The 16518-nt window shown below is 28.9% G+C and overlaps 1 protein-coding gene across 1 annotated transcript; it reads right to left on the minus strand.

Moving 5' to 3' along the window:
- Positions 1-12107: 12107 nt before the first annotated feature.
- Positions 12108-15094, minus strand: LOC112755401 (gibberellin receptor GID1B). The gene is made up of 2 exons (XM_025803473.3): positions 14418-15094; positions 12108-13692 (listed from the first exon to the last, which is right to left on the minus strand). Exons 1-2 carry the CDS (start codon positions 14454-14456, stop codon positions 12697-12699), a joined length of 1035 nt encoding a protein of 344 aa, XP_025659258.1. The 5' UTR covers positions 14457-15094; the 3' UTR covers positions 12108-12696.
- Positions 15095-16518: the final 1424 nt, after the last annotated feature.

Below are 16518 nucleotides of genomic sequence, written 5' to 3' on the forward strand. Positions count from 1 at the left end.
AAAATGTCATGTTGGGCAATTAGGCTATTGTGGAAACAATAATCATGAAGTGGCTGTAACTCTATATAGGGAGTGACGGTGGAATGAATGCATTTTGTTTTATATAGCTGGTAAATTCACATTTGATCACCATGCACTAAAGACTTCTTATATTTTGTGGGACATATCTATTACTACTTCCATCTAGCTACAACTAATTCCTTTTATTGCAACCATCTAGCTACATATAGTATATCATATGACAGTCAAAATAGTAATATTAATAGTAATAATAATGACATACATAAAATCAACTTGATGAGTAATCAATTTATTTATTTATTTAAATAAGTGTTAAAAATTTAAATTTTATTTAGTATATACAATAATTAATTAATTATCAACAAAATTTTAAATAAGATTTATATTTATAAAAAAAATATTTAAATAAAATTAAAATTTGTGACAAATAAATCATTAACTTATTAAATTAAAAAATACTATAAAAAAAAATTAATAATAATAATAATAATAATAATAATAATAATAATAATAATAACAGACCATGAATATTGTCCTTGTTAATTTTAATAATATATTTTTTTAATTTAAACAAACATATGATGAAAAAGTTATGTGTGAAGTGATATTATTAAAAATAAGAGTAATAATATTATTTTTTTATAATAATAATAGCAAAATATAAAATTACGTCAGTTCTAAAACTATCGTAATAAATTTTGCGGTATTTAAAGCCATACAGATTTGAAAAAAAAAACTGCAAAATTACGCCTTTTCTTAGTGTGAATTAGTTTTATATTTAATTATGTTTAAATAAGATTAAAAATAATCTTTTTAACATCTATATATTTGTATTTTTATATTGATAGTCATTCTATCACCCTTAAACTTTATTATAATTCTTATTTTAACACTTAAAGCATTTTTTTTTAATTTCTTTTTCTCATTGTGATATAACTAGATCAAGTGTGTTCATATTATACACATTTTATTTTGAGATCTTCAAAAACCATCAAATATATCTCAACAAGTGACAGTAAGATAGATTTTAGATTTTTAGTTTATATGTATTTGTAAGGCTTAAGTACTTTTTTCGTCCTTAGGGTTTAGGGTGAAAATTAAATTCGTTTCTAATCTTTTTTTGTTATTAAAATTATCCTTAACGTTACAAAACGTTATAAAATCGTCCTTTTGTCCATAAATAATATTTTCTGAACAATTTTATCTTTAAACAAAAAATTAAAAAAATACCTCTCACCCCTCACCCTCACCCTCATCCTCATTAGAATGATTTACAACAGAAAAAGAAAAAACCAAAGCACAAAATTAGCATCAAAAAAATTTTTTAGCAATGAATCAGTAACAGGGTTATCAAATTAAATTTATCATCAAGATTAAACAGTGAGCAAACTCAACATACAAAATTCTATTTTAATTCCTCAAAAGAAAGAGCTAACACCAACAAATATTTCAACTTTTCAACAAGAAATCAAAATTCACAAGCTTGATAAACATTAAGCCATATAAGAAACCATCATCGTCATTATTTCATAGATCAACCAAAATTGAAACATATTTTTTTTGTAAACATAAAACCTAACCTCTAGAACCCTCCCGCTTCATTCAAATTCTAATCATTTTTCTTCTCACCTATGTTTTTCATAGAAGACACAGATCACAGCAGTAGTTGCAACAATAGTAGAACCAGCTACCACCACAGGCCACTGAATATTCAAATCCTTCACCCTTTTTTTATCCCTAGCAATAACCCCATTTTTATTCACTCCACCATTCACAGTATCAACCTTCTGGTTTAGTTCTCTGATCACATTCTCAGCCACCCTTGCTTCTTCCTTCAACCGAGCAACAAACAATTCTAGGCTCTTTTCTCCTTCCTTAGACTTCTTCAGTTCCTCCTACAAGCTCAGTTTCTCCTTAACTCACTCCTCCATATCCAAGCTCTTTTTTCTCCAAAGCCCCAATTATCTTTTCCAAATCCCTAATTTTCTCTTTACTCAGAAATTTGTCCATCTTCAAAAATTCAACTTCTCGATCCAGCAATTCCACCTTTGATTCCATCTCCGGTAGCAGCTTTCTGAGCTCAACAGCCTCAGTCATCATCTCCTCGATGGTGCTCATATCCGATATGGAGTCATGTTGGAGCCTCGCCAATTCTGTCTCTAGCTTCGCCGCCCTCACGGCAATCGCGACTACTCCAACTCCTTCTCCATCGCGCCAACTCTGTCGTAGTTGTGGCTGACAATAGGAACAGATCGAGAGAGAAGGAGTGGTCGTTGTGGAGATGAGGAAGGCGAGGCCGACGTTGATGGAAGAAGGGTTGAGGTTGGTGATGGAGAGGGAGAAGAAAGTAGAGAAGGAGGCGGGGGCGAAGATGGTAGGGTGACAGAAAGGGACAGAAGAAGAATTGGGGGTTGGGGAGGAGGTGGCTTTGAAGAGAATGGTAGAAAGAAGGGGATGAAGAGGGAAGACAGTGAACAGACACTAGGGTGGGGTGGGGTGGGGTGGGGTTTTTTTTTTAATATTATTTTTATTAATTTTTAAGGGTAATTTGGTAAAAAAAAATGATGATTTTATAACGTCTTGTAACGTTGAGGATGATTTTAATAACAAAAAAAAATCAAAGACGAATTTGATTTTCACCCAGACCTTAGGGACGAAAAAAGTATTTAACCCTATTTGTAATCTATTCGAATTTCGATCGTTATATATAAAACGAGTATATGTGTATCTATCCAACAACAACAACAATAACAAATCGTTATCCCATTAGGTGGGTCGGCTACATGAATTAAATGATGCTATTGAACTCTGTCATATATCATGTCTATAGAGATCGTTTATATGTAGATCTCATTTGACCATCTCATGGATTATCTTTTTAGGTCTTCCTCGGCCTTTCACCCATTTTTCATCTTCCATTTCATCCACCCTCCTGGCTGGGTGTTCTATCAGTCTTCTTCTCACATGTCCAAACCAACTAAGACGCGATTCTACCATCTTTTTCCACAATGGGTTCTACTCCAATTCTTTCCCTTATATCTTCTTTCCTTATTTTACCCAATCGCGTATGACTACCCATCCATCTCAACATCTTCATTTCTCCTTTATGTGTGTATCTATCCAAACCAATAAAAATAAGAGTAAATGCCTTTTCGGTCCCTAACTATTTGTTCGATGGACTTCCCACCCCTTAAGAAATCTAAAAACCCAAATCGGTCCCTATCTACTTTGATATATGTACGTTCTAGTCCCTGGTCCTAACCGGAAAAGACATTACTAGGGATGGAAAGGCATTTACTCAAAGTAGATAGGGACCGGAAAAGACATTATCAGGGATGGAAAGGTATTTACTCAAAATATATAGGGACTGGAACGTACATATATCAAAGTAGATAGGGACCGATTTGAGTTTGTAGATTTCTTAAGGGGTGGAAAGTCTATCGGACAAATGGTTAGGAACCGAAAAGACATTTACTCATAAAAATATTAGGTCTAATGTTATATGAAGCAAAAAAAATATGTTGAGATTTAAAAATATGTAAACTTTCAATAATTTTTTGCGAAATTTCTTAGCTGTGTTTCTTTTTTCTAATTATTTTTTATAGATTTTTTCTTATTATTTGTGAGTAAATTTTTTCCTTGAAAAAAATTAAATCCAAGCTTTTTTTTGGCCTTGAATCCTAGCATATTTTAAATAGTGTTAATTACCTCAATTTTATTTATCATCGCCTCAAAAAATAGCTACAAGGACAAAAAGACAACCACATACACTACATTTTAATTTACTATGAACCATATAATTGATTCATTATTCACAATTTTTTCCTCTTCCCGTTTTCTCTCTTCCTGCAAAACGGGGATATTTTTTTCCCATGAATTGAAAGCAAATTTTCTAATGCATATATAATTGTTAAAAGAAAAATCACAGGCATACACTTCCTTTAGTTGAGTGGAGTGGAGTGCATGACATTTTAATATACATCTTTTTTTTTTTTGGGTGTCTTCATGACATTTTAATGTATTGACTTCTGATTTTATATATATGAAACTTATTACATAAAACTAATCCGCTTAGTCCCAAGGTGGCAAACAGATTTGTATGCCAAAAACACACTTAATAATAATAATAATAATAATAATAATAATAATAATAATAATAATAATAATAATAATAATAATAATAATAATAATAATAATAATAATAATAATAATAATAATAATAATAATAATAATAATAATAATATATACATGGTGGAGCTGAGCAAGAAGATTTATTTATACATGACAATTTAATAGTAATTAGGAGCATATTTGGCAAAGCAGAACAACCTTTTTTTTTCTTCTAAAAAAAATATGTTTTAGAAAAATATATCCGTTGGAAGCCTAGGTAATTTTTGGAAATGTATTATAATTATATGCAGAAACTAAGCCACAAACTGATTATTTAATCATTGTTAGGATTTTATTAAAATGATTCTAAAATATATATCACATATTAAATAATATAAATAATCATCTTTTATACCCAAGTAGTTTTTTTTCCCTTTCATTCCATATGAATATAATCCAAACAAAACAAAATATGTTAAAAGAATTTCAGATAAATAGTATTGAATTAAAATTGATTTTCAAATAATTAATTACTGTTCAAATAATTTTAATCTTTCAACTTTTTAAACAAGTAATTATTCAATTTGGTCCTTTCACAAAATGTGACTAATTTAGTGACTAACAATTTTTATAATTAATTTTCATATTGATCACTAAATCAGTTACTAATTTTATTATTAGCAACAAATGATTTTATGACCTAATTTTCTTGTTAGTTTTTAAATCGATCACTAATATAATCATCAGCGATCAATTTAGAGACCAACTCATGAATAACTAACTAAGCAACCAGTAATTTTGAACTTAGTATTCATGTTAATTGCTAAATCAATTAATAATTTTACCATTATATTAGCGACGGTTTAGTGACAAAATTTTTTAAAAATTCCTAAAATCTAACTTTCGAATTTTATATTAAATTCAACGACAGATTTAATAACCAATTTCTTTTTGTGATAAAAAAAATCTTATCAGTCACATAACAGTTAGTCACTAAAATGGGTACCTATTCCAAAAAAAATTAATTTCTTTATTTATTTATTTCTTTATTGAAAACGTGTATTATGATTTTGATGAGGGAAAGGCAATCCATAAACTTAAACTATACGCAGAAGGGGGGGATCTAAAACAAGATTGATGCATGTTTTGTGTGTGGGGAAGAATTAAGAAACCTTTTCCCCAAACCGTGTGGTGGTGGTTTCAATTTCCTTTTCTCTCTTTTCCAAAAGTTAAATAAGTTCCTTGTATTTATGGATTTTGTGTGTATTCACAATGATGGACACAGTTTTGGAAGTTTATATTTTGCTACAAACACTGAACAAGATAAGTAGGTCCCAAAAACCATTTTATCCATTGCAAGACAAGAAACCCTGTTCCATGATTTTGACACTAAATTGGGTAAAAAATATTAACAACCTATCTTTTGTTTAAATATTTCTGTCTTTTGTGCCACAATTCATATTATTCTTATCATTTTATCTTTTTACCCCTGTTCTTCATAACCAACTTGTCTTTGTGTTTTTCTTTTCCATATATAGAGAAAGTTTAATTTAATGTACTGACAACGTAAAACGTTTTACACAATCGTATAATTTTATTTATTATTTTAAATGACTATTTATGCTGTTAATATAAAAAATAATTATTTTTATTAATGTAAATTATATAATTAGATGTACGTATAAAATTATTTTATAATATATTAAAATTAAATTTATATATATATAGAGTAGGGCATATGTATAGGAAAGAAAGGAAAGCAACATGCACAGGAAATAAAGTTAAATATGGATAGGGTAAATCTTTGATCTGATAAGGACTAATCAATCATCCCTTAATTAGAAATGTTATGCTAAGTTCTAATGAAGGAATAATGTGTTTTTGTGTGTATGTGGGTGTAATTTTTAATTGTGATCACTGATTAGCAAATGAGGGTTTTTTTTTTCTTTTTGTTTTATACGTAATAGTTTGTGTCATGTTTTTATTGGATTTGGTATTTTAAAGAGTTAAGCTTTGAATATAATTTTTTACTTTTTTTATTAAATTAATAATAAAAAATATAATTATTTTTATTAACATAATAATACATAATTAAATATATATTATTATACTGACAGTATATAAAAATTAAATTAATATTTTTTATGTTAATTCCTTTTGAAGAGTTGATTATATATCGGATTTTAGAGAATTAGATTAGATTGATTTTGTAAATAATAAACAAACAATTTTAGTAAAATAAATCCAAATATACCAATCAAATATTTAGGTTATATTTAAAAGAAATATATTTTTAGGATATATTTAGTAAAAATGAAATAAAATTTCTTCATGTAAATTAATGAACACAAATAATGTTTCTCACTCTACATCTTTTCCACACTTGGTGATCACCAATGTTGGTCTCCACATTATTAGCAATTATCAATTTTTAAAAAATCTAGAGACCAACAAAATAAGAGTGAATAATAATTGTGGCCATGCTTTGTATTTTTCATTGTTTGTTTTATATGACACATTAATTCCACTAGTCTTTTTCTTTGCCTTTGTCAGTCCATGCGTGTGTTCTTAACTTCTTATATGACTTTACATGTGTGAACACTTTCTCAGCCCTAGCCACGTTTTATTTTATGCATGGTGAGTACTAATTATATCATTATGATTTTTTTATATATTTAATTTTTCATTTCTCTTTTCTTTTCCTTTTGTTAATTATACTAGAAAGTTGATTGCTATTATGGTAGTGAAAACTGAAAAGAAGGAAAATTTAAAAAAAAAAGTTGGAATATGTATGTGTTTGAATTTTGTTGGCTCCCTTGGCTTCTATTGTTGTTTAATAATTGATAATTGATAATTGATTGATTCTCCAAAAACCACTCTATTCTTAAGTGAGATTACATTTCCTTAATTAATATAAGGACCCAAGTTGTATGAGATGCCATAACTTTCTCACAGCATTGTTTATTACCAAATTAAGAGTTTCAATTAAAAATAAAAGAAAATAGCAAAATTACCCATATAAAATAATTATGGTGATAAAACTACCCTTCACAAGAAGAATATTCATTTAACAAATTTATCTTAAAAAACATTTTATCAAAATAAGATAATATTTTTTAGATAATGTTAAATCTTTTTTATAATTTTTTTTTGTTTCAATAGATAATTTTAATATGAGTTCAATTACAAAGCCATTTTTTTAACCAATATTAATCAATTTTCTGAAATTATTTTTTTTATCCTAAATTCTACATCACAAATTCCAATCCTAAATTCTCTCAAAAATAAGAGTTAAAAAAATAAATTTACAATAAAAATTAATTAATATTAACATAAATTATATAATTAAGTAGGATTGGTTGCTGCTAGGGTATTTGGCATGGCATAGCCCCAATTGACCTATAATCATTCAAAGTCTATATACAAAGGAATATCATAAGTTAGGAAAATTTTGATTTTCCATTCTTAATTTTGTCCATAAGCTCATTAATAATCCCTTGGAAATTCACTTTACATTTCCTAGGTCTTACTTTGAAAAAATGTAACAATAGTACTAATTAATAACAATACAACCCAAAACAAGAGACCAAATTAATGAGAATTTATTGACCTCATGGCTTGCATCACATTTGACCTAACCTTATCTTGGAAGTAAAGACTAATTAAATACAACTATTTATCCCCGTCAAATAAATTAATGTCTTATTTATATATAAAAAAAGTTTAATGATACATTTTATAAAATAAAAACACAAGTATCATGTAATTTAATCTTTGGTAAAGTATATTTTTTATTCTCGAAGTTTGGCAAAATTTTGAAAAATACTCCTAAGTTTTATTTTGTTTTAATTTTGTCTCAAAAGTTTTCGATTTGTATCAAATATATTCTCGACGGCTAAATTTTCGAAAAATTTAAGACTAATATAATAATAATACATGAAAATTATGTTTGATTTGTTTGTGTTGAGGGGTTGTTCTTATGAAATTGTTGTTGAATCGGTTTTAAAGGTTTTGAAAAATTAACCGTCAGAAATATATTTGATGCAAATCGAAAACTTTTGAGATAAAATTCAAACAAAATAAAATTTAAAAATATTTTTAAAATTTTTTATCAAACTTTAAGAACAAAAAATATATTTTATTCTTCATCTTTTAATATATACTTCTATAAATAGAAAGATATAACCATGATGGTAAATACCAATTAAATCAACCACATAAGAGTAAGATTTTCAGTTTTAATTTACTTATAAAAAAAAAGAAGGGATCAAAAGTTTTTTCCATTATACAATTTTTAATTTTTTAATTTTTTTAATATATATCATGCAACTATGTCTCAATGCAACTGTCAAATGCTCACATGAGAATCACACTTTTTCTGAAACCATTTATAGCAAACGGTTTTGAGGTGAACGTTGAAAGCTGAAAGTAACTAGCCAACTTAGGTGTTCAAGGACTATGATTTAGATTTCGGAGTATATTAATATTAATATTATGTAGTATAATGCATATATTAATTATTAATTAATAGTATAAATTAAAAATGGGGGGCCACTAATGACACACACTCCTGAAGAGAAGAATCATCATGGTGGGAAGGCGCATAAAACAAGTTATGACCCGTCAAATATTAAATATATATATTTTATTAATATTATTAAATATATTATTTTTTTATATATATAAGAAAGGTTGCCGACGACCAAACAAATGAGGGTTTTGTCGATAATAATCTTGTTGCAATAAAGAAAAGCCCCATTTGTTGACAATGACACCCCAAAGTGTCGTATTAGGGAATATTTTCAAAGACATAAACAGCTAATTTACTAAATATATTTCACAATAAGACACAAAGTAAAGCAAAATAATATGCACAAAGAAAGGGGGTGAAAATCAAGCCTCAAGCTCCAAACAAAACTCCTCATATCAAAATTCTATTGACAAATAATTTTTTTTAACATTTCAAATACAAAGATTGCAAAATAGTAAACAAATTGTTAATGTAAGAATATGCCGACATTGATTACCATAAGTAATTTTTTTTTTTTTTTTGTACTTGTTATTGATTCTGCAATGTTAGTTTTTTCTGTTTTTTTATTGATAAAATAAAGATTTTGATACATATAAGACTGATATTTGAAAAAAATAAATTTCACTTTTAAATATTAGATTTCAACCATTTTAAATATTTATAGTTATTAAATTAGTCATAAATTTCGACTGCTAAATATCTGCATAACAAGTAGTTTACATAAATAAAATCAATTAATTTTTACACCTAATATTTTTCTAATTAAGAAAAGACTTTTATTTACTTGATATCTAATATTTAAATGAAAATCAGTCTATTATTTTACATTGAGTGTATAAAATAATTTAAAGGGTAAAATATACTTTTTGTTCTTGAAATTTGGCAAAAGTTTTAAAAATATCCTTAAGTTTTATTTTATTTTAGTTTTGTCTCAAAAGTTTTCGATTTGCATCAAATATACCCTCGACGGCTAAATTTTCAAAAAATTTAAGACCAATTTAACAATAATGCATGAAAATTATTCTTTATTTGTTTGTGTTGAGGGTTGTTCTTATGAAATTGTCGTTAAATCGGTCTTAAATTTTTTAAAAAATTAACCGTCAGGAATATATTTGATGCAAATCGAAACTTCTGAGACAAAATTAAAACAAAATAAAACTTAGGGATATTTTTAAAACTTTTATCAAACTTAAAAGACAAAAAATATTCTTTACCCTAATTTAAATCATGTTGAGTTGTGATATCCATAAGTTAAGATAAGCTTATATCATATATATGAATCTATATTTTTCTTTCAATTATCAAATCAAAACAAACAAAAAAACAAAAACATCTTAATCTTAATTGAATACATTTTCTGTTATGTCAAGTGCTCAAAACAAATTAAAAAAATAAAAAATAAAAACAAGAATAAATTAAGAAAAAATATTAGATAAGCATAGGAAGAAAGTCAATAAAAGACAAGGTTCATGTCTTTGTCGAAGCTTAGCTGTTCATGAATCCTACCACTCACTTAGTAGCCATTGAACACTTTAAAGCAATCCCAACAGGTTTTAATTTATTAATTGGACTTTTTTAGGGTTTGTGGGTTCCCAAAAGTAGCCCCCCTAAGAATACATCCAAAATTCCCAACAACTATAAAAATGAGTTCCCCCCATCAAAACAATGCCAAATTCTCATTTTTGTATGTTTTCCTAAGTGCCAAATACACCTATCCACATTAAGCAATGAGGTGTTGCCACGCATTAATCAAATTTGATGTTGAAAGATGGAGAAAATTTTTTCATCATTCAAAAACTCTTGCCAATCATTCTTTTAGAGTGAAACTATGTTCTACACATTTTATATAATTGTATTGACTTGTTTACATTTACAATAAGATTAAGTTTGAATTTTAAAGTGATTTTTTTTAACCTTTTATTAAATGTATTAGCTAAAAAAAGTATGCATATTTGTATTTATAAAATAATTAGAATTAAAAAAAATCAATTCACAATATTTTAAAAAGAAAAAAAAGACTTGTAAAATGAATACACCTAACAATATAGAAAATGCAAGGACCTAAATATGGTCCTCACTTTAGTGTGTACTCTAGTTATTCTATATTATGCTTTGATTATTCCTTTGTAAAAAGATTATTAGTCACACACAACAAAAACCCTTTTCTTCTTTTTTTTTTCTTTTATCCTTTTTTCATATTGGACATTTGGTATCAACTTTTTGAGGCGAATCTTATGTTCAACCTATAACTAAGGTGCAAAGAGGGTGGGGGAAGGGAACACCAAAGAGAATAATTCCAATGCCCTCTTTCATCTTTTTAACCACTTGTGCAATAGTACAACACTGCTTTTTTATCTTGTAATACTACCACACTGTTCTTGTTGTTAACTTGTTGGTGATGATGAATCATGATAAGGATGCTAAAGATGACAAACTTAAGGCTTTGGAAGATTTGCCATAAAAATATAAATAGGGTTACTCTTGTTTTCTATCATTTATTTTATCAGTTTTTGTCTTAGGATTTTAGGATTTAATTTTTAAAATTTAGAGTTTAACTTTATTAATATTTTTAAAGTTTAAATTAAAAAAATTAATTTTATAATATTAATGTGAAAAACATTCAATTGATCAGAATAAAATTACTAACTTACTTTCAAAACTTATACAAATAAAAATTTCTAGATATTTTTTTTATATAAAAATTATCGTTGTGTTATTCTCGGTTATGAAAAAGTGGTGTGTTTTAATTTAGTATTGAGGTAATCACAAATTGGAGGGTTCGATTTGTACATTAAAAAAAATTAATACTGAAACACAAATTAGAAAGTAGATTTTGTGTCACTTCACAAATTGAAAGATAGGTTTTATATTTTAAAAATAAAAAAAAAAGTTAAACTTTATAACATGGGATAGGGAATTTTTCACTTTTGTTATTTACTTTACTAGTCTAGTTTTGAGCCTTGTTTGCCCTTTATCATACTCTTGCCAATATTTTTACTTTTCATGTTGGCCATAAATAGCCACGGTTTGGTAACTGTCACCAAATAAAAGGAATAAATAAAGAAAGAAACAAAGATTTTTCCTATAATAAAATTGGTCTAATTTTCCATTCATCCAAAAGCCTACAACAAAATACATTAATTTTCATCCACTAGAATGAGAGACCAATAAATCAAAGACATAAACAACTATTTTGTCTTGTCCCATTATCCATCATAATATCTTTGTATCTCAAACCTAAAACATTTAATCCAAGTTTTTGGACAAACAAACAATGCAAGCTTAAACCATTTGATTTATGACATTTGTGTCACAAACTAGAAACAGCTTAATCTGAATTATGTAGCAGCATGCAACAACATTGAAACAAGTACAAACATTAGATTCTAACCCCAATAGTAGAAATCTAAACTGAAATATGCAAACAAACAAAAAAAGAAAAGCATTTATATAACTCTAGTGGAGACATATGTATATAGATATATAATTATATATATAACATACACAAGTTCTATAACAGGATTTTGGGGTTCTGCTGCTCCAAATCAATTCAGTAATAAGTGCTACAAACAAAAGATATGTATTCACTTTCTATCAAAGTGATCATCACAGCCAAGCCCTGTTCTTCTATGTTCTGATCTCCCCTCCTGTTATTGAGGTTGAAAAGGTTAAAATGGGGCAAAGCTTGTAATCTTGTATATGGTGATTCAGCGAAACCCCGCAAACGACCCGAAACTATGGTACTTCGCGATTGCCTTCGGTAGGAAGATACCTGCAGTTTCGACCAAACTCCGGTATAACCGGTGCTACCCTACATGAGCCGCAGAACAGCCCCGAATTTAGCAGAACCAACCACCATAGATGTTATAACAGTGAGTAATGCTACACAATTATATATAACTACACACCACTACTATAAAGTAGGATACAAAAATAGTAGGAAATAAAAAATAGAAAAAACTCAAAGTGAAAATGTCAGGCTTATAGTTATGTATGGCCTCCTGTAGAGCAAGGTTAAAAGTGGTGGTAGTATATTAACAGTTAGGATTAACGAAATTCTTCATCTCCTCCATTAGGCAATAGAAGTGATCATTGTTTGGTAAGAAGTAGAATCCAATTGTGGCCTCTTTTAGGTAAAGAAGTTTCACATTCTGGCCACTGTTCTTGAGGCCTTCAACATATTCCAATTGCCAATCTTGGAGAAGATCCAAACCCGCGACACAAACTAGGCTCTTCGGGAACTTTAGTCCTGCGATGCTCTTACCCCGGGGACCAAATGGGTTACAAGCCGGATGGTCTCTGTCCTCGCCTTCAGGAAGGAAGGCTCGCCAATACCAATCGCGGTCTTGCAACTTCACGAAGTACTTCCCGTCGAGTTTCTTCTCTGACTCTGTCCTCTTCTCCCCACCGAACAACGGATGGAGAAGAATGTTACCTAGAATCTCGACATCTTCCTTGGCAGCCCTCACTGCCACATGATGAGCAATGTTGCCGCCGGAACTATCCCCGGCCATGTACACATGAACCTTGGAATCTTTTCCACTTTGAAGCCATACCCTTGACTTGACCCACTTAAGTGCAGCCCAGCCATCTTCATATGCACACGGATATCTATGCTCCGGCGATCGCCGGTAATTCACAGATACCACAACAGCCTTACAATTGCTAACAAGGCGGCGACAGAAAGTGTCATAGATAGCACTATTAGCTGATGAATGAGAGAAGCTTCCACCATGGAAGAAGATTATGACGGGCACAACCTCGGTGGTGCTCAAGGGCTTCTCCAACTCTATCATGCCCCACCTAGCATCATTCTCCGGTGCCGGCTGATAAACCCGGTTGAAGAGGCCAGTTTTCTTATCAACATGATCAAAAGAGAACACCCCATCAACAGGAATTGTATTGGCAGGTACCTTGCGATCGAGAAAATCGTCCAATTCTCGATTGAATGTTCCATCTGCACGCCTTAATAGATTATAAGCCAGCTTGAAATTGGAGATAAGCACCCAAGTATTGAGTGGAACAACCCTCTGTAAGATCAAGGCAGCAAATTTGAAGGAGTGTTAGGTATGAACTTAATATTCCATTTCACTAAGTACTAATTCTAAGATGAACTCCAGTACTCTCTTAACATTCCCCCAAAACAAAAGCAAGGGACTATCATCAAAAGAGGGTTGCAAATATCAAAATATCATAGCACTAGAGAAAGAAGAGGGGGGGGGGGTGTTAAAAGGAGGGTGCACCAGAATGATATTACTCACAAATCTTAAGGAAAAAACAAAAGTTTTCAACTTGGGGCAACAAATCAAAATCTCAATTTTTGCACTTACCAGAACAAGAAACAAGAGGCCTACATGGAAGAAATGGAAAGTACAAGAGAGAGAGAGAGGGAGAGAGAGAAAGAGAGAGAAAATCAAACACCCCATCCCCCAATAAAACAAAAAATCATCCTAATAGGAACTTCATCATCATTAACAAAACCCCTATAGTTAGAAAATAAAATCCCCCCTTTGCACCCAAAAACAAAAGAACAACATTTACTCTGCAACTCAGACATGTTATGTGCAATTGAAGCTAAAGATTGCAAATTTCCACCTCAAACACCAAAACCCATCACCAAAAACACCTCCAATCACTCAATCAGAACACAAAAACCCAAAGAAATGTACCACAACATAATGCCAGCCTCATTAAAAAAGAAATTTAAGAACAAAAATGTTTAAAAAAAAGTCTATGTCTATGTTTATGTTATTACCTTAGATTCATTAAGGTTGACTTCATTGCTGCCAGTCATGTCTTGTTTGTTCCTTCTTCTCTTTTTTTTTTCTCTCTCTGTCTTATCTCAATAGCCAAAGAGACTTTCAAAAAAACAAATCCAGAGAGAGAGAGAGAGAGAGGGCTAAGGAAAAAGCAACAGTGATGAATGATGATCTTCTCACAGTAATAAGTAACACCGACCCTTTATGAGAATGGTAACAAGAGATGATAAAAACGGTTCCTTTGCTGATGGGGGTGGGTGTAGAAAGAGGAATCAGAGAAGTGCTTGGGGTGTGTATGTGTATATATATATATGTATGTCTGTGTTGTGTTTGAGAGAGAGAGGAAAAGGAACAAAGGAAGGGACAGAGTTTGTTGTGTGTATGTGTGGAATGAAAGAAGAAGGTGGAGAGAGAGAGAGAGAGAGAAAGATCAGAGTTAGAAGGGTGAGTGAGAAGGAAGCGAAGGATATGAAGGGGGAGAGAGAGAGAGAGAGTCAAACGCAAAGAGAAACGACGGAGATGAACGGAGACGACAGAGGCGACAAAGCTGGCGGCCGAATTAAACTATTTATATGGGTCCCACCCTCCCCTTTTTTTTTATGTTTTATTATTTTTATTCTTATATATTTCTTTTATTTAATAAAATTCAAAGTTGAATATGTGTTTATGGTTCATAGGACTACTCGTATCCGCAGGTATCTATTCGGGTACATTTTTGGTTTAATATGTGTTTATAATTTTAATATATTTTAATTAGTTTCAAATATATATAAATAACTAAAATTTAATAGTTAGCTAGGTCTTTTAAATATTTATTATTATTTAATTAATTTAAATATTTAATTTTATATACTAATTATTCAAAAAATTAAAAAAATTATTTATTATTTATTTTTTTTAAATTGAATAAAAGATAATATTTAAAAAATAATGAATTGTATTGGTCAACAATTTCAATTGGTTGAGAGAAGAATGTGTTAAAGAAAGGCATAATCATTTTTATTGTCTTAAAAAGAAATTAATCACTGTTATTGATAATAAAACACCTTCTTTATAAAAAGCAAAACAAAAGAAAATATTAACATTAATATTTGTATTTCAATTAAGTTATATATTTTAAAAATAAATTATTTCATTATTATTTTTTGTGTATAATTAATATTTTTATGTTTAGACTTATGAAATGGCTGCAATTATATTTAAAAAAAAAAAGAAGCACTAAAAGAACTAAGATGAAATCTATAATAGTAGGAGATATGGGTAAAATATAGCAACCCGGATCCAATAACTTTATAGTTTTTGGTGGGATTTTTGATAAGTTTTTGTTTTGTATGGTTGTTGGTGTGTGGAGAGAGAGAGAAATTTTGAATTGAAAAGACATGTGTGACGTAGGAGTGTTGCGTTTTGTGCGTTTGTGTGTGGCAGAAGCCTTTCTTTCTTCATGGCAATTCACAATCTCCGTTTTAACTCACAATGGATCTTTTCAATTTTTTTAAATTATTTCATAAAATATAATATTTTATTTTACATTTATTAAGTGAAACAAAAAAATATATATACAAAAATATTAAATAATTAAAATTCACATTTTAATAAATAATTAAAGAAAAAAAAATTGAGAACATTTACTCTCGTTTTTTGTTTTCTTTTACATTGTGTGTTGTCCGAAACAGCTTTCTTTTCTTCCATTTTTGGGATTACTCCTTTCCCATTCAAACGGGAAGGTAATTTTCTTATTTTAGTACTCCCCATTCACTTCTCATTAATTACTACTACCTTCTCCCAACTTCACCACTCTTAATTGCGCTTTTATTCTTTATTAATTGTTTCTTGGATTTTACTCCTATTTCTTAACATTTCATTTTAATATATTTATTAATAATTTAATTTAACAATAATACTAGAGAGACAAAAGTTTAAACAATTTACACTTGTCTTATTTAATATTTAATTATTAAAAAATATATTAAATAAAATCAAAAATAAAAAATTTTAATAATCTTTTGTTATTAAACATTTTTGTTAATCTAGATATATTTACCATGTACAGAATTATCAAATCAGAATCATACGTTTAGATGTTTTTTTAAGTAATAA

Source organism: Arachis hypogaea, chromosome 2 (assembly GCF_003086295.3).
Source record: "Arachis hypogaea cultivar Tifrunner chromosome 2, arahy.Tifrunner.gnm2.J5K5, whole genome shotgun sequence".
In the NCBI taxonomy this organism is placed as follows: domain Eukaryota; kingdom Viridiplantae; phylum Streptophyta; class Magnoliopsida; order Fabales; family Fabaceae; genus Arachis; species Arachis hypogaea.